Genomic DNA, 22103 nt, shown 5'->3' with positions numbered 1-22103 from the left:
AAAAAAAAGAGTTCATGTGACTTGCCAAATTCTTCTATGAAACTTTGAATGCATTTTCAGTAAATTTATGTACATACATGAACAGATTGACAACAGCATTCTAATTGAAAGAAATTCAAATTAGAATACCTTAGCATGATTTTATGTTTTAAATCTTCGAAATGAACAAATGTTATATTATATAACTCGTCATCTATATAAAGTCAGTAAAACGTTTGTCTGGGAATTTATAAGTTCTCAAAAGTCAAGGTGACACAACTGTAATCATGGGACTTTTACTTTAGAATGAAGTGATAAAACAGACTTTAGCACAATTTATTATTTATTTAACTCCAGCTGACACTCAGAGCAAAGTGAAATGGTTTGTAGATCTTTTTCAAGTAAAGAAAAAAAACATGTCTTTTCAGTCACAGGCTGCTACACTCGCCATCAGGTAGTACAACCAGTTAAGAAACTGCTAAAAGTTTATTCTACCACTAAACTCTTGATTATTTTAAAGATATATGTGTCCAATTTCTAACAAGAACAGTATCAACATGTACCAAAGTATTTGCCTGTTTAACCGGCTGGGACGCTGGTTGTCCCAAGTGGTGACGCGTGCATTGTTTACAATATCTCAGCAACCATAAGACAAATATTTGTTGAGTAAATTGTGATTGGAAGCTCATCTTTTAGCCAATCTAAGGACGGCTCCTGGCGTTTATATCCCTTCAAGAACATTTTTAATCCAGGTGCAAAGTGTGGTGTTTATTCAGAGCTTTGAATAAATCCATAATCCATTCATTGATAAATCCATGACAATGTGACTATTTATTACATTTTTTGTGATGTAAAACTTAGCAGTGTTGCTATCTGTCTTCGATTTTGTCACAACAACCTCCCGTTAGCCGGTCAATAACCATGCTCCAATTACTACTTCTATTGTTTGGTGGTAGCGACCAATCAGGGCCAGCCAAAGACCAGCAAGAGACAAGATAGTTATGGAAAGGAAATAAAAATATTTCTATATGGCCAACATAATGAAAGATGGGATTAATGTGCCTTTTACACACTGGAATACCACATGTACTGCAAACTGGGTAGACAAGGCCTGTGAGAATTAAATGCAGATGTGAAATGAATGAGAAGATGTGCGCTTCTCCATTGTTTATCTGGGTGTTATTTGTATAAAGATCTATGAGATTCAGTTTCTGTTTTGTTCTTTTACTTGTTCTTTGTGGTCTTTTAACTTTTGATACATTCATCTGCAACTTTGCAGCACACATATTATGATAGTTCAGAGCTTTAAGTTTAGAGAAAACCTGTGAATAATGTCCTTAAAGCTCCTGTGATGAGTTTTATCTAGTGATGAAACAGATTGACACTGATAGGGATGCCTCATTATGGGCTGCTGAAGCAGACCAGAACATCAGCAAAACATTTTTATTCCAATTAAGTTATTTTTTGTGTGCAAAACCTCTGGTGTGGGGTAAGTGTCAGACCAAGTGTTCAAAGGCGCAGCTTTTTCACACATTTCCTCCACAAAGATTCATATAAAGTCATCATTTAACTGTTTCAGAAGCAGGATGAGATTTCTAAGTAAAAAATGATCCCTACACATGCACAGGACAAACTGATCAGAGGTGCTGTTAATCCAGGGGGGGCACCAAAATCAACAAAATGTTTCTAACAGGAGCTTTAACTTGACAGCAAAGCAGCATATTTGATCTCTATTTGAGTCTTGTTAGTATCCTTTCAGCTTGTGCTGACATGATTTAAATGCCTTCTACCAGATCCATAATATTTCAAGTATCAAACACAAGTTGTGGCGTGCAGGTTGCCAGGTAAATATTGTTGCCGGTGTTGACACACTGCTGCAGAGCTTGTATGAACTTATTCTGAAGTCACTCACACAGAGTCCATGTGAGCCGCTCTCCACCCTCCAAAACTTGGCTTTAATATGAGGAGGCCCCCCTGCTATTTGTGTTGCCTTGGCAACTGTGCGTTCTGCTGTGAACTTTGGAGCAGATCACACACACAAGGACGCACACACAGACGCACACAAACACAGCGCTGATTGTGTGCGACCTTACTGTGAGCAGGGAAAACTTTTGACATCGTGTGACTTTTTTGCTGCATGCAGAGCAGGGACAAAGAAGAAAGGAAGCAAAACTTACACCTACAATGTTAATAAAAACCTTCATTTATAAGGAAAGTGCTTCAAAAAGAACACAAGAGATGAAGATAGATTTTTAGAAAGTCAGATAATATGCAAACATAGAGAGAAATATCTCTGAAGAGAAAGATTCTTGAGTTGTCTGAGTGGATTTGGAGATAAAAATATGTCTTAGTGTTTCAAAATTCGGGAGGGTTGAAGTGATGTTGAATCATTATTTTGATAGATTTCAGCCTGTCAGAGGAGGAGCTCGGTCAGGTGTCAGTAGTATGTGAAACATGAAGCAGACTCAGCTCAAAACCGGATTAGACCTCAGTGGAACTGGTTTATTTTACCCAGAGCAACTCCTGATAGCTATTCCCACAGCCAAATCCTACATTTAGCTGGCTTTAAGGGGTTATATCCATCAGTGAAGCAAATAGAGAAGGCAGAGGGTTGTTTTTAAGCTTTACAAAAGTTGAATCAAATCAGAAATTGCACTTATGTGAGGAATAATATGAAGTATTTATGATGATAATGAAGCTGTGCATTTTAGGTATGAAGTTAAAAAAAAGGCCTTATGACAGATATGTAAAATTAAACATTGTTTAAGATAAAGGCTATTAGAGCATGTCACTGGCATTGAAAACTTTGGATGGATGGATGGATGGATGGATGGATTTGGTGTTACAGCAGCTAGTAATCAACATGTAAGCAGCAGATGAGTAAATACACAAAAACACATTAGATAAGTCAGAATTAAAAAGTTGGACTTTATATGTCATATTTTTATCTTTTAGATTCACAATTTTAAATTTAAATTTTAAGTCATATTTTTACCTTTGCAACTAATTATTTTGGCTTTTTAAACCAGTATTTTGTCCTTTTAAACTCATGATTTCAATTTTTTCTCATAGTTTTACAATTTCAATTCTTAATTTTGACTTGTTACTCATATTTTAAGCTTTTAGATTCATGATTTTAAATTTAAGTCATATTTTTAACTTTAAAGTCATTGTTTTGAATTTTAGCTAATATTTTGACATTTTCAACCCCTAACTTTGGCTTTTTAATCCCATATATTGATCTATCAGACTCACAGTTTAATTTTTAAGTCATATTTTGACTTTCAAACTTATGATTTCAACTTTCTACTCATATATTTGCTCTTTAAAAACATTATTTTTCTATATCTATTATCGTGTTCTGACCTTTACAACTAATAAGTTAGACTTTTTATCTCAGATTCTGAGCTTTTAAACTTATCATTTTTACTTTTTTGAATTTCTAAATGATTTATCATCAGTGCTGTTTTTTTTTCCATATTTTATTACTGGTGAAAACAAGGTCAACAGTTTATGGTTAGTGTTGACCCTAGGAGGCTCTCAGGTTAGACCTAAATCCAGAATCTGACCCCTGCTGTGATTGAGTTTGACACCCCTGGCTTAAATGAATGTCCAAAAAAAACCTAAAAATTTTTTATCTGGTTTTAGTCTCCTTGATGAAAGCTAAACTTACTTTTTGTTTGCCTTTTTAGACAGCAGAGATAATTTTTAAGCTAGTCTTCGTTTTGTTTTATGGAAAAAAAGGTTGTCGAGTAGCATTTTTAGTTTCACTTTTAGTTGACAAAATCAACATTGGTATTCTTATCTTTACTGTTGGTAAAAAAGTGTAAAGTCTGCCATTTTTGTATGATTGGTGTACTGGTTTTTAGAATGAGTTTTAGACAGAAAGCACACTGACAGTGAGGGTCCATCTCCAGGTTTTCCCTTCAGCCAGAGTGGTCATCCTCCCTGATGTGAGTGTCTTTCAGTGTGAATGTTTAATGGTGGTGGGTTCCCATACATTCTCATGGTAATTGGAGGAATGGAGTTTTTGCAGCGAGACGCTCGGTCCTCCGCAGGGCTCAGGAGCTGGACTTCAGATTGACAATGGCAGAATGGGTGGTGGTGTTTAAAACAGTGGGTGTGTGTGGGTGGGGGATGCGCTTGTTTTTGAAGTGGCTTGCAGAAAGTTACAAGCAGCAGGTGGGTGAAATCTCATCATCTTCACTTCTCTCCCATTTTCTCTCTTTTTGTGTCTGAATGAGGCAGAGACAGCGTAGTGCTAATAGACGATTTTTAAAGTGGAAAAATCTATTTTTAATCAATAATAGGCCATGCTTTTATTTTCTTGCATATGCATATTGTAACACTGTGTTTTTTTGTTAAAAAAGGCTTTACATACTTAAATGCATACACATTTAACTATAGATAGATACTATAAATCATAGGGAAGGTAATATCATAACAGAGGCATTTCCTGCAGCAACACTCAAATTATAGTCTGGTCAAACTTCAGCTTAAATCCATGTTTCTACCTGAGCTGCTGTTTGATTTTACCACCTGATTTCTCTCCTTTGTGGCCTTTGAAATCTTATTGACCTGTACAGTCATCAAGACTGCAGCTTTATTACCAGGGTGTATGATTAGATGTTGCAAGATGTTGTCTACCTACCTACGTCATTTTATTGTGCCATCAAGTCGACTCCCTATTATGATCACTGTCCCAGATAACCAGTCTGCTGGGTATTTTTAAGTCAAAGCTTAAGTTAATGTGATTCATAAGGTGTAGCACTGGTAAACAAGCCAGTTCTGAAACCATTTCCAAACTATCTGCGTAGCATCAATGGGTCAAAATAAGCTGCCTGAAGTGTCGGCCAGTTATTTTCCAGTTTCCCAATCAGGATCAGAGGAGTATACCTCCTTCCCTTTACTAGGCTACAATTTTAAATCCTAACCAATTAAAAAACATGGATAACCATAGAAGTAGGGCTCAATCAGTTTTTAAAATAGTCCTTTGAATGCACAAAAGTTGGGCAATTCAGCCAGGTAGCCAGACCACACACATCCGGTTGGTGATACTTCCCAGTCTGCTTAGTCTCAATGGCTATTGCAACTTTTCTGGCAATCCTGTCGAGAGGGTGAGCATATGCTCTGGCTCAAACAGGAGCAGTAAAACTACGGTATTGACAGCACACACTTGAAGATTATTTGGACTTATAGTCAGTCATGACTCGTGACAAGCCTCAAATAAGGCTATGAGTGGTGTAATAAGGCCAAAAAAACAGGCTTGAAATCATTTAGCATATAGCCAGCCTTAGCCTATCAAAAACATAACCCTGTATTTTCAGCCAGAGCACATAGCCAGCCTCTTTGTTTTGTTTTATTCTTCAATCTCTTTCTCATACATATAACCAGGTCAGTGATGAATGACGATCATTAATAAAGCCTCATGCTGACAGGTTTCCATACAGACACTCTCAGCCCCCTGTAGAGTCCTGAGCTGTTTCTCTTGTCCCCATAAATAGTGTATAAAACAATAAGAGGTTAAAATCATGTCACATCAACTCTACATTATGTGTTTGGGATTAAAATTGCTGTATACACTGTTTGATTTAAATAAGGGGAAAATTTTATATGGCAAGGCAACAGTATTATTTTGGCTTTTACATTTTTGGTTAGTCAAACTTGGACTCATGCTTTAGACTTTTTGGGTTTTTTTTAAGACTTTTTCTTCTAGTAATACTTTGTAAAAAATTTTATTTTTGTTGATTTACTTTGTAGGAAGATCTCCTTTTCATAATTTAAAACTCAGTTGTAATTATCCTTGATTAAACCTCTTATAAAATTTGATTCCCTTATAAGGAAACAGACACATCATGTTCTCTGGCCTGTGACCACAGTGCGGTTTTAGCAGCAGGTGGTTGTTTGTTCTGAGTGATTAGCCTCTCTGATTGTCAGCACCCACTCTCAGGTGTGTGCTTTAGTCAGTCGGTACCTGAGTGATTGTTATGTGGGTGTTTCCTTTTGCTGCTGATGAAGCAACACAGGTGGATCTGGTTCCAAGTTACACCTGCATTCATGAGCAGCTGTGATTATGTCTAGGAGTTTATTGGATGCGTTCCTTTCAGTTTCACTTGTATGCTGAATAAGATTCTAGAATCATTTCTAATTATAGACCAGTTAGTTCTGACAGAGTATTCTGTTTGGACAAGAGGCTTTCATTGTAACATCACTGGAATTCACACAAAGAGTTGGTCCTGATCAATCTAGCCAGCAAATCACAAAATAGACTCCTGTTCAACTCAATTTTTGATGATTTAGAAAAAATGTAAATTAAACTATATATTCCTATATATGGTGGCCTTAAAAGGAACCCTACATGATATAAGACATGGTTATCTTAATGGGTAGAGATTTGTATGTCTTATGTGCAAATTGAACCAAAAAAAACTACCAGATATCTGGAGTTCGAGAAAATTTGAAATTATAAACTCAACAGGAGGCCGCCATGTTTTAGTCCACTCGGTAGCCTGACATCAATGGGCTCAGCGGTCCTCTGCCTGTACTATTTCCACGCCTTATTTGCCTATCAAATCTTTATATCATGATCATGATTGCACTGTTAGTGAAATGAAAATAATAAAGACTTTACTCTCATTGTAAATCAAAGTAAATGTAGTTATAGAGGCAAACAGACGGCCAGTGTTGCTAAATTCATAGTATCTGTGGTGGCTGTAGCTTTAAGTACCACTAGTCACACCTGGTCTGATCCTCATCATATCACTGGTGATCACCTGAACACTTTTGCTTTTTTCATGTGAATAAACATGGAGCCTGTCCACCTTCAGTGCCCATGACATACTGTGAGTTAATTAGGCAGACCTTTAGCCCTGTTGTTCTTGTATTCATACAGAGACTCATGCCATTAGGCATGGTGTTAAGCATAAGAAACAGAGCATTTAAAATGGGGGTTCTCAACTGGTGGGTTGGGACCGAAAAGTGGGTCACAGATCTGCTTTCAGTGGGTCGCAAAGGTGTTCCTGGAAAAAACTGTGGCAAAAAGTTCATGATGTATGGAAGCCCTTGACCAGAATACATCCATGCACCACATGAAACCCTGTTTGTATAATGACATGCTTTCCTGTCTTTCCTTCAGTCAATTTGTTTCATATCAGATACAAACTTCAGTATCCACTGTTCAATGAATATGACTTGTTAAAAATGTTCTGAAATCAGGGTGGCGATTGCTAATTCAAGAGGTGTTGGAAGGTCCTGATGCCCCACCAGTTGAGATCCACTGATTTAAAGAATTGAAAGAATGAGGCAATTTTTGGCTAAATTCTAATTTTGAAGAAAGAACCAGATTACATGGAGCCTATATGGAAATAATACCCCAACTTTTTTTGAATCTTGCCATGCAGATATGTTAACAGCATAGATTTTTCTTGTGAGTTTCCCTTATATATGTGGAGACTCACAAGATAAATGCTTGCTATTTATATATCTGGACGGCATGAATCACACCTGTCCATCTTTTTTGATACTGTCTCTACAAGCTTAACACTGTTTTATATGATGAGATTTCAAAATGAAAACAAATAAACAGTGTTGATTAACTCACAGCTCGTGTTTGCAGTATGCCTTATTTCCTGTTTTTTAAAGGCTATTGAATGTAAATAAGGCTTGCAACAGACACAGTAAATTCAGCTCCACTTGCCATCCTTTTGCCACTATGACTACATTTACTTTGATTTACACTTAGACTAATTTCTAAATTGTTTTCTCTTCACTAAAAGTATAAGTAAAGATCTGATAGGTGACTGAAGCATATATATATCTGATTAAAACAGTTTATTTAAAATTTTCTCAAAAAGTAGTTATCTAGTGTTTTTTGTTCAATATTCATATCAGAGATATATCTATTCAACGAGGTAAATTTGTCTGATCTTGCAGAGTTCTTTTTAACAGTTGTATAAGAGCAATATCATACTCAAGGTTGGGAATATCACTCTCTGTTGATTGATACTGTTTAGATATTAGACTGGAGTTTAGCTTTAAATCAGACAGTTTTGGGCCTGTTTGTGAATGCTAATTGCCTGTACACTCTTTAGAAAATTTCACAGAACAAAAGCAAAGCAGAATTCCTCAGAAGTGGGTCAAATTTGTGCCATGCAGTTTCCAACAGGTTGGTTCGGACGGCACGGCATGTGAAGTGGAGCGTATGATGTTGTTGTGAGAGTGCGTATTGAGGATCAAACGTGGGAATAAGCTGATTTGATTCCAATTTAAGTCTGAGTCTTTTGTTTTGCGTCCCCCTTTGTGTTCTGTATGACTTCTAAAACCCATTAGTGGACTACTTTCTCATCAGCAGGGAAATGCTCCAGTGTTGGCAGAGCAGCGGCGGCGGGTGCTGCAGGGGGACAACAGTGCAAACAGTGGGAAAAGCTCCTTTGAGTCCAGCTTGAGCCAAGTCACGTGAAGAGAGGGGGAGACCTAGGGAGAGAAAGGAGGTCAGAGAGGGAGACAATAGTCAGGTGACCCAAGGACCAAAAATCAACTTAAAAACGTGTCACAGTTTTAAAGTGATTCCCTTAGTATATAAAGATCCTTGCAGCTAAATTTAGCAGTACTCGTGCACATATGAGTCTGATCTTAGCTAAGGTTTCTGAAGGATGTATCTGCTTTTGTGTGACCTAAATCCAAACTGTCATGCAGTAGCCTTTTGGTTTTGTGTAGTGGAGCATGCAGGTATTTGCAGGGGATAACATGGAGGTAAGCAGTTAACTTCATTAGCCTCCGACAGCATCTGTTCAAGAAGTGAAGGTGACGTCACCCTCATCTGTCAACACAACGTTGCAATAGAGTCAGCGTCTTCTGCTGCTAAGATGTAACAGATCTCATTACTGAAATTAACACAATATCTACCTACAGCACAGTTTGACAATTTTTAGTGTTAATTCTTTTCAAACTGCTTCTCTGAACCACTCTTTCACCTGCAGAATAACTGCATCAGGCCTTCCTACTTTTACGTGTGCTTCTCCTCTTTGTTTCATATGTATTTTGTTTCTAATACCATTTTTGGCTTTTGACCAATAAGAGAACCCTCTGGTACGTGTAGATTTTTAGAAATAATCATAGTATTGATGGGAAACAATGGTTGTAGACACTTTATGTAGCTAAGAACATATTTGCACTGTCCTTTAGCATCATGCTTCTTCTTCTTTTAATAAAATGTTAATTCAGCTGAAACCAGTTGATATTATCTATTGATTGTATTTGATGGTGCATTCACTGCCTGAACACACTTCAACCACTATTAGTGAGGTATGATCCAGGGATTGGCCACCCCAATTTTTTTAATAGATATTTTTGGGCTTTTTATGCCTTCAGTCATAGAGGAGGAGAGTTGATAGAGTAGGAACAGAGGTTTGAGAGGATGGGCAAGAGACTAGTGGGAAATAAGCCACAGACCTGACTTGAACCCGGGTCGCCAGCATTCATGGGGCATGCCTTAGCCACTAGGCCATCTGGGCCCCCACCCCAACATTCTCAACAGTGATCCGCTATTTGCCTGGTCAGCTTAAATTCAAATAACTTAATAGACTGTGTTACCTGATGATAGCCTTTGCTTATTGATATGGCAGATTTCCTTTTATAAGTTACAGAATGAGACACTTTTTTAAGATTTATTTGGGGCTTTAATGTCTTTATTTAGATAGGACTGTGGACAAAGTCAGACACTGGGGAAAGACATAGTATGACTCTTGGGAGAGTGGCAACAGGCTGAATTTGGGCCTCCAGTATGGGGTATGCAAATGTAACCACTTGGCTACCAATAAGTAGGGATAAGTATTGAAATCTGGTACCAACATAGTACCGGTACCAACACCTCTTCTGCCTGCTGTACTGAATTACAAGACAGATTTCAGTGCTTCCTTTACCTCAACCCAAACAAGATAGTTTGGGGTTTTTTTGATACTGGGGCCTGAATCAATACTTTTGAGGACAAAAGTGTGCTGAAAGTCAATGGGAAGATGAAAGCTATCTAGGTTTCAAAAATGGTTTGCAGAAGTATCTTAAGACGTGAGCTGAACATGTGATAAGAGAAGGAAACGGGTGTAACTTAACACATAAATCACACAAATTCCACAATGTATTTCTTGCATTTTGTTTGGGGTGATGGGGGTTAAAAGAAAGTATCTATCTGTGCTGTAATTTGATCTGGTAGGTATCAGATGTGTTTGTACCATGGGGGTACAGAATTTGACTACTCCCTAATCCCTATTTCAGGCACCGTTGAGGCACTGACACCTTTTAAAAAGTCTCGATTTAGAGATTTAAAGAGGACTGAGTCCTATTTACCTAAACCCAAAATTTAACGGTATCTTTCAGTCAAGTATTTTCCAGAATTACACTGAAATCTAGTGACCTTGGATATATATCTTGTGTCTGTTGCCTCTGCTGTGATATTTTTTAAAGTTGGATTATTTTAAAACGTGAATGCATTTTTTTAGATACTTAAATTTTGTTACTTAGCTACTTTAGTGAAAACAGGGTAAATAAATGTCTTTTATTCATGTGTGGTTTATGAAATCAGGGCCCTTCTGGCCCAAAACATGTTGCTCCAACCCATCTTTTTGGAGTCAGAATCATTAAAATCATTCTCCATTATTCTCTAAAATGGTCAAAAATGTTGTAAAATGGTACAAATAAACTACATTTACATTTACTTTCGTATTTAAATGAAGAACAAAATGATATTTTTAGGTGCTGTTTTCCTGCTGTGATTTGTTGATAAAAAGTTTATTTACAGCAGCAGGATTTATTGTTTTTGACTTCAGCTAAAACAAGGTATCCGTTTTTGATATCCTTAATGAATTTATCATCACGCCCAGAAATTTTAACAATGTGCATTTTTTATATTTTTATGGCAATGGAGGTCTGTGAAAAGGGTATATTTAGATATGAAAAATTCTTGTCAGGTTTTGTTTTATTTTTTTTTATGTGTTTAAAATAAAACCTCATCACACATCTGATATCCTACAAGCATAGCAGCTCAAAAGGTTTATCACTAAATATGTTTGTGTAAAAATGATGATTTTTTCACCCCTAAAACCTTTACACGTTCTCACACCAGTTCTGTTAGATTTTAATTCCGCTTGTACCAACCCCTGTTATCTCTGTCCCGTCAGAGCCCCTCTGACTGCCTCTTCCTCACTGTCTGCTGCTCCCTTAGGGCCGCTCTGTCTGTAGTTTCTGTCACAGACCATTGTGCTGTACACAAAGAGCCTGAGTCCACTCCAGTCTTAACTCCATTCATAAAAAGCAGCGATGCATAAACTGGGCTCACCCTACAGTCCCAGGGGCGTCCCAGGAGGGATCAGCCCACTTAGGGTGATAGCAGAGACATTGATCAAACGCCACTTTGACAAGAGGAAGAGTTAAGGCTGGGCTGGGTGGGTGGGTGGGCAGGATTGTGTTTGTATTCATGAATGGAAACATGGGTTGGGAAGATTTTTTTACTCTGAAAATAACTCCTTTGTGTTCCCTTTTGCAACAACAAGCATTGTTTTTGCGCTGTTATCATGGCAAATGTGAGCAAATACTGATTTATTTATGAAAAGATAATATAACATTCATCTTAAAGCTAGCAAAACCGATCTACTCTATCTGAAAACTGGTGTAATATGAAATAAAACACAGAGCTAAATTTGTCTCCCCTTATGTCATTCCAGAGATGACCCTCCTCTCCTCCCAACCTAAAACCCTCGACTCCACCCCAACCTCAGACTCCAGCCCCATCACTGGCACGGGCACAGAGGACCCTGAGCAGAGGATGCTGGAGAAGAGGTCCAAAGTCATAGAGGAGCTGCTGCAGACAGAGAAGGACTACATCAAAGATCTGCAGATGTGTGTGGAGGAGATCATCGAGCCTCTGCAGAGGAAGCAGGTAGAGATGCTTAACATTCTCAAGGACAAGTATCTGGACTGTCTGAATTAATAGTAACATGTTTCACATGCACAAAACAGGATAGAGATGCTCAGAGAAACTACTATTGCTAGTAATGTATCAGTTTACAGCTCTGTTTGACGGTTTTTAACACCTTCTACTATCATTCCTTTAAGGTGAAAAACGTTGACTTTGACGGCCTCTTTGGAAACATCAACTCTGTGATCGACTTGTCACAACGACTGTCTGACTCTCTGCATGACACAGACTCTATCGGTAAGATGGGTTTTTTTCCACAATTCTATGAAGCTGGCCTGCACAATACAAGAAAAACAAATTTAAGTGTTTATTAGCTGTAACTCTCAAATCTTTCTTCTGTTTTATGTTTAATGCCTGTCTTTGCAACATGTTCTTTTTAAGCCCAAAGTGAATCAAGTTAACCTGAGGGTGTCTAATAGATGGTCTGAGATTCATCTGACTGCATCAATATATCATGAGAGCATTATAATCAGGCCTCCATTCAATCAGTAAAATGATGAAAAACCATTGGCTCTTTATTCTAACAATTTTAGACTTTTGTACTCTAAAAAAACCCCCATCAAAACAGATAAATGTATCATTTTTTTGCCAAAAACATCTAATTATTTTATGCCACATTTACTTAAAAAGTCCAAGTGAACATCATATTTAAGGAATAAGAAGCAAAAAGTTATGCTTGCACTACTTGTATCAAGTAAAAAAAAGGTGCCATTAAGAGCAGACAAATTTTACTTGAGTGTCTTAATGTGATGTACTATTTAAACAGTTTACAGCAGAGGGAGGGCAGGGGTAGCGATTGCCTCCCTTGGTGACCCAAAGTTTCAGAAATCACAGCAAAATTGCCCTCTTGTATGCCCCCATAGTAGGCAAACACAATAAAGTGCCCCCTTTGGTGCCCTCTATGTGGACCAAGTGCCCTCTCTAGTACCCTCAATGTGGAGAAAATTTGACCAAGTGCCCTCTTAGTTGGAAAAAAATGACAAAGCATTCAATTTAGTGCCCTCTTACTGGACAAAATTTGACCAAGTACCCTCTTAGCCAGAAAAAAATTGACAAAGCACTCGATTTAGTGCCCTCTTACTGGACAAAATTTGACCAAGTACCCTCTTAGCCAGAAAAAAATTGACAAAGCACTCAATTTAGTGCCCTTTACTTAGACAAAATTTGACAACATGCCCACTTTAGTGCCATCAATGTGGAGAAAATTTGGCTAAGTGCCCCCTTAGTGGAACATTTATGACAAAATGTTTCTAGGTTGCCTGCCCTTCCAGTTGACAATAATTGATAAAGTGCCCTCCAGGGTTGTCTCCCAATGGGCAAGGTCTCCTCTCAGTGGACGAAACCACATGTCTGAGAGTGGAGAAAATGCTGTAAGCTCCTTGGTATAAAGTCCATTTTTACATCCTCTCTAGTCTATCTTTGTTGAATCAGTGGTTAAATTGTTGGTAATAAGAGATATTAAATCTTAACCAGGATATATAACTTACACTATGAAAGCTTTTTGAAGGATGGTGCCCAACTGTACACAGTAGGTGCCTTTTCATCGTTTTTGCCCCTGACCCTCAAACATCCCGAGTCTGCCACTGTACATTACACTTTTCCTTTCCTTCTCTTTTTTGAACTGATGACATGTTTCTGTACTCTGTGCTCTTAGGGAAAGTATTTCTGGACTTTAAAGGCGAGCTGGAGGAGGTGTACAAGATCTACTGCCAAAACCATGACGATGCCATTTCTCTGCTGGAAAGCTACGAGAAAGACGAAAACATCCAGTGCCATGTGCTGGAGTGTCTGGAGAGGCTGAGGTGAGTCACTGAGAGGAAGGAAATGAGGATTCATGGGAAATTTTAGATTCTATCCTTGATGTTTGACTGTAGAATTATTTTGCACGCGAGTGACTGAAACCGTGCACGCTCGTGTGTTTAAAGCATGAAACATGAAGAATGTGAGAGTGGTTACTAATTCAAATATCAAGTGCAAGTTGAACATTAACAGTGAAAAGCTGTTGAATGTTTATTGTTCCCAGAGTTTAGTAATTATTGTTACAGCGGGGTAATGAAATCTTTCAAATTACAACTAGGTTAGCATTATTTGAATTCTCTGTTGTGGTTGAGTATTTACTATATAAATGTGTCTGTAGAAGCTTATTTGTTGTCACTGTCTTTTGTAAAGCCATGATGTTATTAAGGAGTTCAAAGCTACATTCTTGTTTCCTGGTAGCCCATATCAATGTGGAGTTATTTTACTGACGGGGTTTCTACAGCAGACTTTGGACTGTGATTCATGGGTGTGTTATGACTGAGAGGAGCACCTGCTGTAGTGCTAAATAATGTGGAGAAGCCAAAGAATGCCCCTTATCAGGTTCTACCTGTTGAGTTTCTCCATCAGTGACTCAGGCTCTTGAGTTGACATTGCACTTCTCCTGTAAAGTATCGTTTGCCATCCATATGTGAAGAAAAACTACTGGAAGGCTAAAAACTAAAAACTAAAAAAAAAATAAAGGAATGCTGGTTCCAACAAGAGCTTTAAAAAACAATTTTAAAGCCCACAGAGTGCAAATAAGTTGAATTTTTTTCTTTTTTTATGCAGTTTTTCTACCCATTTGTTTCGGACCATAAATGCTCCAGCCTTGTCAGGGACACAATACTCTTTTCTAAGGCGTGCGTGCGTCTGTTGCAACCTATTCAGCTTTAAAAGGTCATTTTTTCTGCCTCTGTCTTAAACTGAACAGTTTTACTGCCAGACTGGGCCTTTAAGAGGATTCTTGAAACAAAACCATAACAACATGCCGGGACAGTTTTCTCTACCGTTTAATAACAAAGTTTAAGTGTCTTTGTGTTAAACTGAAGCAAAATAAATTCAAATACTACATTTTAAAGCTGAGCATGAGCATTGTTAAAAGTTGTCTTTGTTATTTTTCTGCTTCCTCCGAACCTCCACAGGGCCATATACAGAGAGTGGTAAGTCTCCTTAAGAGTGTCGTCATGATTTCCAGCATGAGAATCATCCTGACTGCATGTCTTTTGCTCACTAACCCCTCCTATTGGAAATTACCCCTGTGTATGTGTTGGTGTGTGATTACCCATTGTGACTGGGAAAAATCAAATAAGTGTGTGTGTGGCCGACTCTAAAAATATCTGTGCTGCCATTTCAACTTCCTTCCCTGGGCTGAGATGGACTCATTCATATTTTTGCAGTTTCTGCTTGCATGTGCTTTTGTAAACTCTGTACAGTTGTTGTGAGGACAACATGTACATGACCCCTCTCTTTTTTCTCTTCTGTGGAAAAGCAAAATTAAACTTTTAATGCCATCTAATGGACGAAAACTGCAACAGCAAGTCATTTAAGAGAATAAATACCATTTTAAACCATGTCATACAAAAGATCTTACTTTGATATATCATTCTAATTTTTATAAGAGCCTTGTAAGATGAAGGTCTGCTAAGTTTATTCTTTACTAGCTACTGATTTTCTGCTTCTAACCTCCTGGTCTGGTTAAAATTGTTGCCAAAATATCCACCTCTCAAACAACAAACATGTTAGAATAAATGCACTGTCCTTTACTGACTAGGTAAAAATATAGTGCATTCAGATACCCTTGTCTTTTTTTTTAAATTTCATTTTGCAGCCTGATGCTGCAGTCACAAACTTTAGAACCGTTTGCAAATTTATTGAAAATAAAACAACTGAAGTATCACATTGATATAAGTATTCAGATCCTTTGCAAAAACCACTTGAAATTTAGCTCAGGCTCCTCCCATTTTTCAGGATCTTTGCTGGGATATTTATACATCTTGACTGGAGTCCAGCTGTGGTTATTTAAATTAATTGGTATGATTTGGAAAGGCACACACCTCTCTACAGAAGGCCTTAAAGCTGACAATTCATATCTGAGCAAAAGCCAAACCATGAGGTCAAAGGAACTGCCTGCAGAGTTCAGAGACAGGATTGTTGCAAGGCACGGATCCAGGGATCTGAAGTTTGGCACAACTAGGACTGGCCAAACTGAGCAACTGGCAAGAAAAAGGCCTTAGTCGGAGAGGTGACCAGGAACCCGATGGTCACTTTGATTGAGCTCTAGAGATCCTGTGTGGAGATGGGGCAAAGTTCCAGAAGGACAACCATCACCCCAGCCCTCTACAGATCTGGGCTTTATGGCAGCTCTTGGAAAAGTCACACACTATAGTGTTAAAATATCAAATAAGATGGCCTAAAACGAAGACTGATTCTGTATACCTTTTAATCAGGTAATATGAAGTTTTAAACAAATTTTAGTTGTAGATGACAAAAAAATAGTTTTAAATGTTGCTGTTGCAAAATTAGTCCTTTAAATTGCATCAAGAACTAAGAAAATGAAGGCTACCTTTATAATTGTCTCCCCTGTTCTTTTGTATCTCAAATGCATTGATCATCATCAGAATATGCATATAAATATATGTGATGATGCTCACATATCATTGGATTATACAATCCACATGATACAGAGATGTCAAAATGGGAAAGAATGTGTTGTCGCAGCAGAGAGCATCTTTTTAACGAAGCTCTATCTGCCATTATTGTTTCAGGGGGAAAACAAATTACATCAACCTGGGCTCTTTCTTAATAAAACCCGTTCAGCGAGTCATGCGTTACCCGCTGCTGCTGATGGAGCTGCTCGGAGCCACACCAGAGAGCCACCACGACCGGCTGCAGCTGACTCAGGCTCTGCAGGCTGTCAAGGAGATCAATGTCAACATCAATGAGTACAAACGCAGGAAAGACCTCGGTAAAAAAAAAAAAAACTTCAGTACTTGTATTTATAAGTCTCCTTTACCTAAATTTATCAGCCTAAACAGATTCTTCTTCTGCTTTCCACAGTGGTAAAGTACAGGAAAGGAGATGAGGACACGTTCATCGACAAGATCTCCAAACTGAGCATGCACTCCATCATCAAAAAGTCCAACCGAGTCAGCAGCCACCTTAAACACCTCACAGGGATTTCTCCTCAGGTACATCACTGCTCTGAGTTAAGGTCTTTAGAAACAGCCTCAGTGTTAAGGATGGGTCTTATCGCTCTTTATGTTCTGCCTTTTATCCCAGATCAAAGATGAAGCATTTGACGAGGCAGAGAAGAAGTTCAGGCTGCAGGAGAGGCTCATCAAAAGTTTTATTCGAGACATTTCCTTGTACCTGCAGCATATAAGGGTACGAACCTTTTATCAGAATAACAACTAAACAGGAAGTAAGGAAATTTGTGTTTGCTAGATTATTTCTTTGTTGTAACAACACATCTTATGCATTTTCCTTACTGGCACCATTTAAAAGGGAAATAAACAGACTATCCAACGGTATAAGATTTATTGTCAAGAAGCATTATTACAAAGGAATAATCTATCAGACACAAATTTCCTTACTTTTTGAGCTAAGTTCTTATTGAGTTTTGGGAGGAATTTCTTCCATCTCTAATCAGAATGCTTCTCTTCAGGAGTCGGCTTCAGTGAAAGTGCTGGCAGCCATCAGTTTCTGTGACATCTACACCGAACGCAGCATCCTTGACCCTGAGCGCTTCCAGAGAGCTCACCGCTGCATCAGTGACAAACAGTTCACAGAATTTGTAAGTCTTTTTCCTCTGTTTAAACACACCAAATTGTTGAAAAGTCTTGTGAGAAAAATTAAAAAAGCCTTTCCCCTCCCTGAGCAGAAGGAACGCACAGAGGCCTTAGTCATCAACCCGCTCACCCAGCTGCTCCTCATGTTTGCTGGACCACACAAACTCATCCAGAAGCGCTTTGACAAGCTGCTCGACTATGACAACTGCAAGGAGCGGGCTGACCGTCTCAAGGACCGCCGTGTCCAGGACGAGCTGCAGGTGGCGCGCAACAACTACGAGGCGCTCAATGCACAACTGCTGGATGAGCTGCCGAAGTTTTACATGGCAGCAGAGGAGCTGTTCACTGGCTGCGTGCGGGCTTTCGCTCAGGCTCAGAAGGACTTCATGAGGACAACGCTGGGGGAGCTGAAGCCCCTCCTACAGGTGAGAAAGAACATTAATCATGGCTGTAACACCTTGTGTTAAAAGTAAAATCTTAATCCACAAGGAACTAAGCTTTTTCATCTGTCTCTGTAGTTCTCTCGCAAAGGCACGGAGGGAAACCTGATTGCACAGTTCCAAGAAGAGTACGGACGAGTTCTGCAGCTTCTTCAAGGTTTTAGCTTCTGCCCAGAGAATCTGCCTCCCACCACCTCCACAAAAAAGCCTTTTGAGAAGAAAACTCTGGAGAAACAAACCTCTAAAAAGCAACTGCAAGGGCCTGTAAGTGAGCCACCTTATAAGTGGAAATTTTACTGCTGTACCATGCTCTAATTATGACCCTTTCTTGCAGCCTAACTGCATCCTGCAGACAGATGAGCACCGAGCAGGACTTCTGGTCCGATACGGTCCTGAGAAACTCTTCCAGGCAGAGAGAAATTTCAATGCAGCTCAGGATTTGGATGTTTCCATCCTTGAGGGAGATCTTGTTGGTGTTATAAAGCAGCAGGATCCTATGGGAAGCAACAACCGCTGGCTTATCGATAATGGAGGTAAACCAAAATTCTATGTGTTTTAACATTTGAGCTTCTTGAAAAATGGTGCAACAATAAAATCATTTTCTTGTATTGCAGTTACCAAGGGTTTCGTGTACAGCTCCTTCCTTAAACCCTACAACCCACGCAGGAGCCAATCAGATGTTTCCATCGAGAGCCAGTCATCAAACGAGTCTGGCTATGGAGGCTCTTCCCCCGTTTTCTCTCGCCAAAACAGCAACAGCACACTGACCTTCAACCAGGACATGGCCACAGTCAGCTTCTCCACATCACAGCCCCAGAGTCAGTCATCACCACACCCTTCCCTGGACTCTTCCTCATCTCGTAGGAGTCACCTCAGAGACACACCCAACCCCGACTCTGTCAGCCAGAGCAATTCTTTAAACTCCTCACCCCGAAATCCCTCAAACAGGAGAGAAATCTCCGACCAAACACACAGGAACTCCTCCAGCCACAGAGACTCAGAGACTTCTTACCGGCATTCAGGCAACCACAGAGACTCGTACGATACGAGTTACACGAGTACAAGCAGCCACAAAGAGATGTCAGACCTTTCTGAGAGCGATTCATATTCTTCACAGAGACACAGTCGCTCACAGAGGTATGGACACTCAAACAAAGCCGACAGTTCATACCAGTGGAAGAACGGAGAAAACAGCAGCAAGAAGAGGTCGGCTTACTCCAGAGACGAGTACATCGAGCAGGAGGCAGAGCAGGAGAGTGAAATAGATGGCCATCAGGTGAGATTTTGTCTTAATGTCATAAAATGATACATATTTATAAAGCTACTTGAGGAATTCATTGTGTGTTGATTATGGCGCCTGCTTTAGTCATAGTGGTACCTCTTTCACACTTTGCTAATGTCATGTTTGCATGTGTAAAACCTTTTATGATGAAAAACACAATTCTGCTTTACTCATGAGCATATATGCATATCACTTAATTTGAATCGTTGTGGAAATGCAAACACAAGCTCCTTACAGATTGTGGTTCCTCAACAATGCCATATTGAAGTTCCACTGTCTTTGTACTTTCACATTGCATCCATAACATTGTGATATTGGGGACCATGTGTGTGGATTCCTATTGCATTACAGTGTTGCAAAAGGGTGAAAGGCATGACATCCCACTAGATGATGCTATACTTAAAGGGAAGCTTTAAACTAAATACTTACAGTTGCAAAATGCAGTTAAAACTGCAACAAATTCGCAGGATAAGCTGACTAAAAGTCATATCTCTTTGTATTCAGCACCAGAGTTATGAGTCAGCGTAATTATGAACAATTTTTGGCAATTTAAAGCCCACAATCCCCATCAAATGTGTCTAATAAATTGTAACTCAGTTGCCCGCCAGTAGTAGCCAGTGTACTTGTTCCTAATAACTGCTGTCTTGTTGCAGCAATGCTCTTTAATCCGTTATGAAGCACTCTTTGATCTAGAACATAGGGATAAAGTTGTCCAGAGACTTTGTCAGATTGTACTTGCATGTAACTAAGGCACCAAGTGACGTTATTTGGCAGAGGATTGTGGATGTTAACCTGGAATGAGGATCAAATGCCGGTGGTGCTAACACTGCTAACTTTGGCCTCACTCTGTAAACCAACTTTACTTGTTGTTTGAAGTTGCTTCCCATTGTGGTGTGAAATTTGTTTCCTGAATGTATGTAGTTAGTTCACTTTGACAAATTGAAAAAAAAAAAAAAAAAAAAAAGAAATTAACATTTTTTGAGATTGAACAAAGCTCACACTGGGACTTATTTTGCCTAGAAAATTGAAGACAAAAAGCTGAGAAGTTGGAAATGTTCATCCCTAACAAACAAACCTTCAAAATGCGTAATGATGATGTATAAGCTTGCAACTTGATTGCCAACATGATTACCAAATGTTGATAGCTTTTCCACTGCAATCAGAAGGCTAATGTCATTAATATTGCTTTGGAGAAAGTCATAACTTTTTATTAACCAATGAATTTCTGTGTTTTAGATTTACTATGCCCTCTACTCCTTCAATGCCCGCTGTGCCAATGAACTGAGCATCTCGGCCAATCAGAGGCTGCGGATTCTGGAGTTCCAGGACATGAACGGCAACAGTGACTGGTGGCTGGGAGAGGCAGGCGGCCGACGAGGCTATGTGCCTTCAAACTACATCCGCAAGTCTGAATATACATGAAGAAGTCCCTTTGTGCAGACGACACCTGAGACTGTACTTCAGACGTAAGGAGATTGATTCACTCTGCGAGCAGTCAGAACAAAAAACAAAAACAAGCACCTGGGCACGCTGTGACTTATTTTTGATCTGTTGTCATGGAGTTTGATACTGAGAAGGACTGATTTTTGCTGCTGACACTGCTCCTTTAAGTTAGCATTATATGCCTATATTTATAAACTTTTATATTATTTTTACTTACTGGAAACTCAAGCCTATCCCCTCTTGTTTCCAGAGGAAAGCCTGTGAATTGAACCTGAATTTTGCCCACATTTTCTGGGGCTGAAGACAATGAATTGTACTTTTGAGAGAACAGTTATTGGGAGATTGCAATGGAAATGTGAATGTTTTGGGTTCTTTCTAAACAAAAATCATGTGGTGTGCAGACAGACTGACCTTAACACTGTGTTTATATCTGCATGTGGTTTAACACACCACTAGAATGATGCATGAAGAGTAAAGAAGCTTTCACATTTACAATCAAGTTTTGAGGCACTTATGGTGATAATCCACTGGTTTCCAGTTTTGACATGACCAGAATTTGGAGTGTTGTATGAAACTAAAATCGGCTCTTTGACTTAAAGGTGAGAGCAAAGTTGAATGGTGTACGATCTATGGTTTACAAGCACTCCCCTTTGTAACTGGGTCTGCACAGTGCAAACAGATGATGACCCATTTAACCTGTCTGCAGGTTATTGAACTGGGAGAGAGAGCTTGTGCCCTGATGACTCTGATTTCTCCACATACTTCCTGTGTACATTATATATAGTGTTTATACTGAGAAAATGCTATTGCTCCCACTGTAAAGTGATCACTGTTTGAATAAAAAACAGCTAAAATCAAGATTTTTGCGGGTCTGATGTTTGTTACTTTGTCCATGTGTTACTACTTGTCATGTTTTATTTGCATTGTTTATCGTACCGCCATAATGGTTATATACATCAAAAAGGAACTGGACACATTTACCGTCCTGTATAGGTCTGACATTGTTATTGGCATTATTTTTCTTTTTTCCCTCCTTTTTCTATTTGACAAAAGGGACCGTCTATGGGCGATAGGGTGAAATGGTAGCATAATATCAAATGCATACAGCTAATACTAGCCTACATGGCATGAGGCTTCTAAAATTAATATTAACTGGTAAAATCTGGGATCTTAAAAGGGACATATTTTACCCGTAGTAGTTTAATTTATGTTGGTCATAGAGGTCCCCAAAACATGCCTGTGAAGTTTGTTGCTGAAAAAACACTTTTCATGTCTAAATACCCTCTGTTTCAGCCCTCCTCAGAACGAGCTGTTTCTGTTTCTGTGTCTGTGGCTTTAAATGTTAATGAGCTTACTTACTCTGCCCATGACCCCACCCCTCTCAGGAAATCGATGAGGCTTATTGG

The 22103-nt window shown here is 38.9% G+C and overlaps 1 protein-coding gene across 3 annotated transcripts in view; it reads left to right on the top strand.

Annotated features, from left to right (window-relative positions):
* Positions 1–21555, top strand: part of LOC121528077 (dynamin binding protein) — a 73996-nt gene extending 52441 nt beyond the window's left edge. For 2 of the 3 annotated variants that reach the window (XM_041815226.1, XM_041815228.1), the window contains 13 exons: positions 11694–11908; positions 12085–12184; positions 13602–13749; positions 14887–14904; positions 16510–16709; positions 16802–16932; positions 17024–17128; positions 17409–17537; positions 17625–17957; positions 18051–18236; positions 18307–18505; positions 18587–19248; positions 20491–21555. In XM_041815226.1, the coding sequence (XP_041671160.1) occupies positions 11694–11908; positions 12085–12184; positions 13602–13749; positions 14887–14904; positions 16510–16709; positions 16802–16932; positions 17024–17128; positions 17409–17537; positions 17625–17957; positions 18051–18236; positions 18307–18505; positions 18587–19248; positions 20491–20676 (2612 nt within the window). In that variant the 3' untranslated portion in view covers positions 20677–21555. The remainder of the gene's footprint in view (positions 1–11693; positions 11909–12084; positions 12185–13601; positions 13750–14886; positions 14905–16509; positions 16710–16801; positions 16933–17023; positions 17129–17408; positions 17538–17624; positions 17958–18050; positions 18237–18306; positions 18506–18586; positions 19249–20490) is intronic. The other variant, XM_041815227.1, reaches the window with a different exon arrangement.
* The last annotated feature ends 548 nt before the right edge of the window (positions 21556–22103 follow it).

This window comes from Cheilinus undulatus, linkage group 20 (assembly GCF_018320785.1).
Source record: "Cheilinus undulatus linkage group 20, ASM1832078v1, whole genome shotgun sequence".
Taxonomy (NCBI): Eukaryota; Metazoa; Chordata; class Actinopteri; order Labriformes; family Labridae; genus Cheilinus; species Cheilinus undulatus.
Note: the sequence above shows the minus strand (reverse complement) of the source record. Positions and strands in the feature narration are given on the sequence as shown.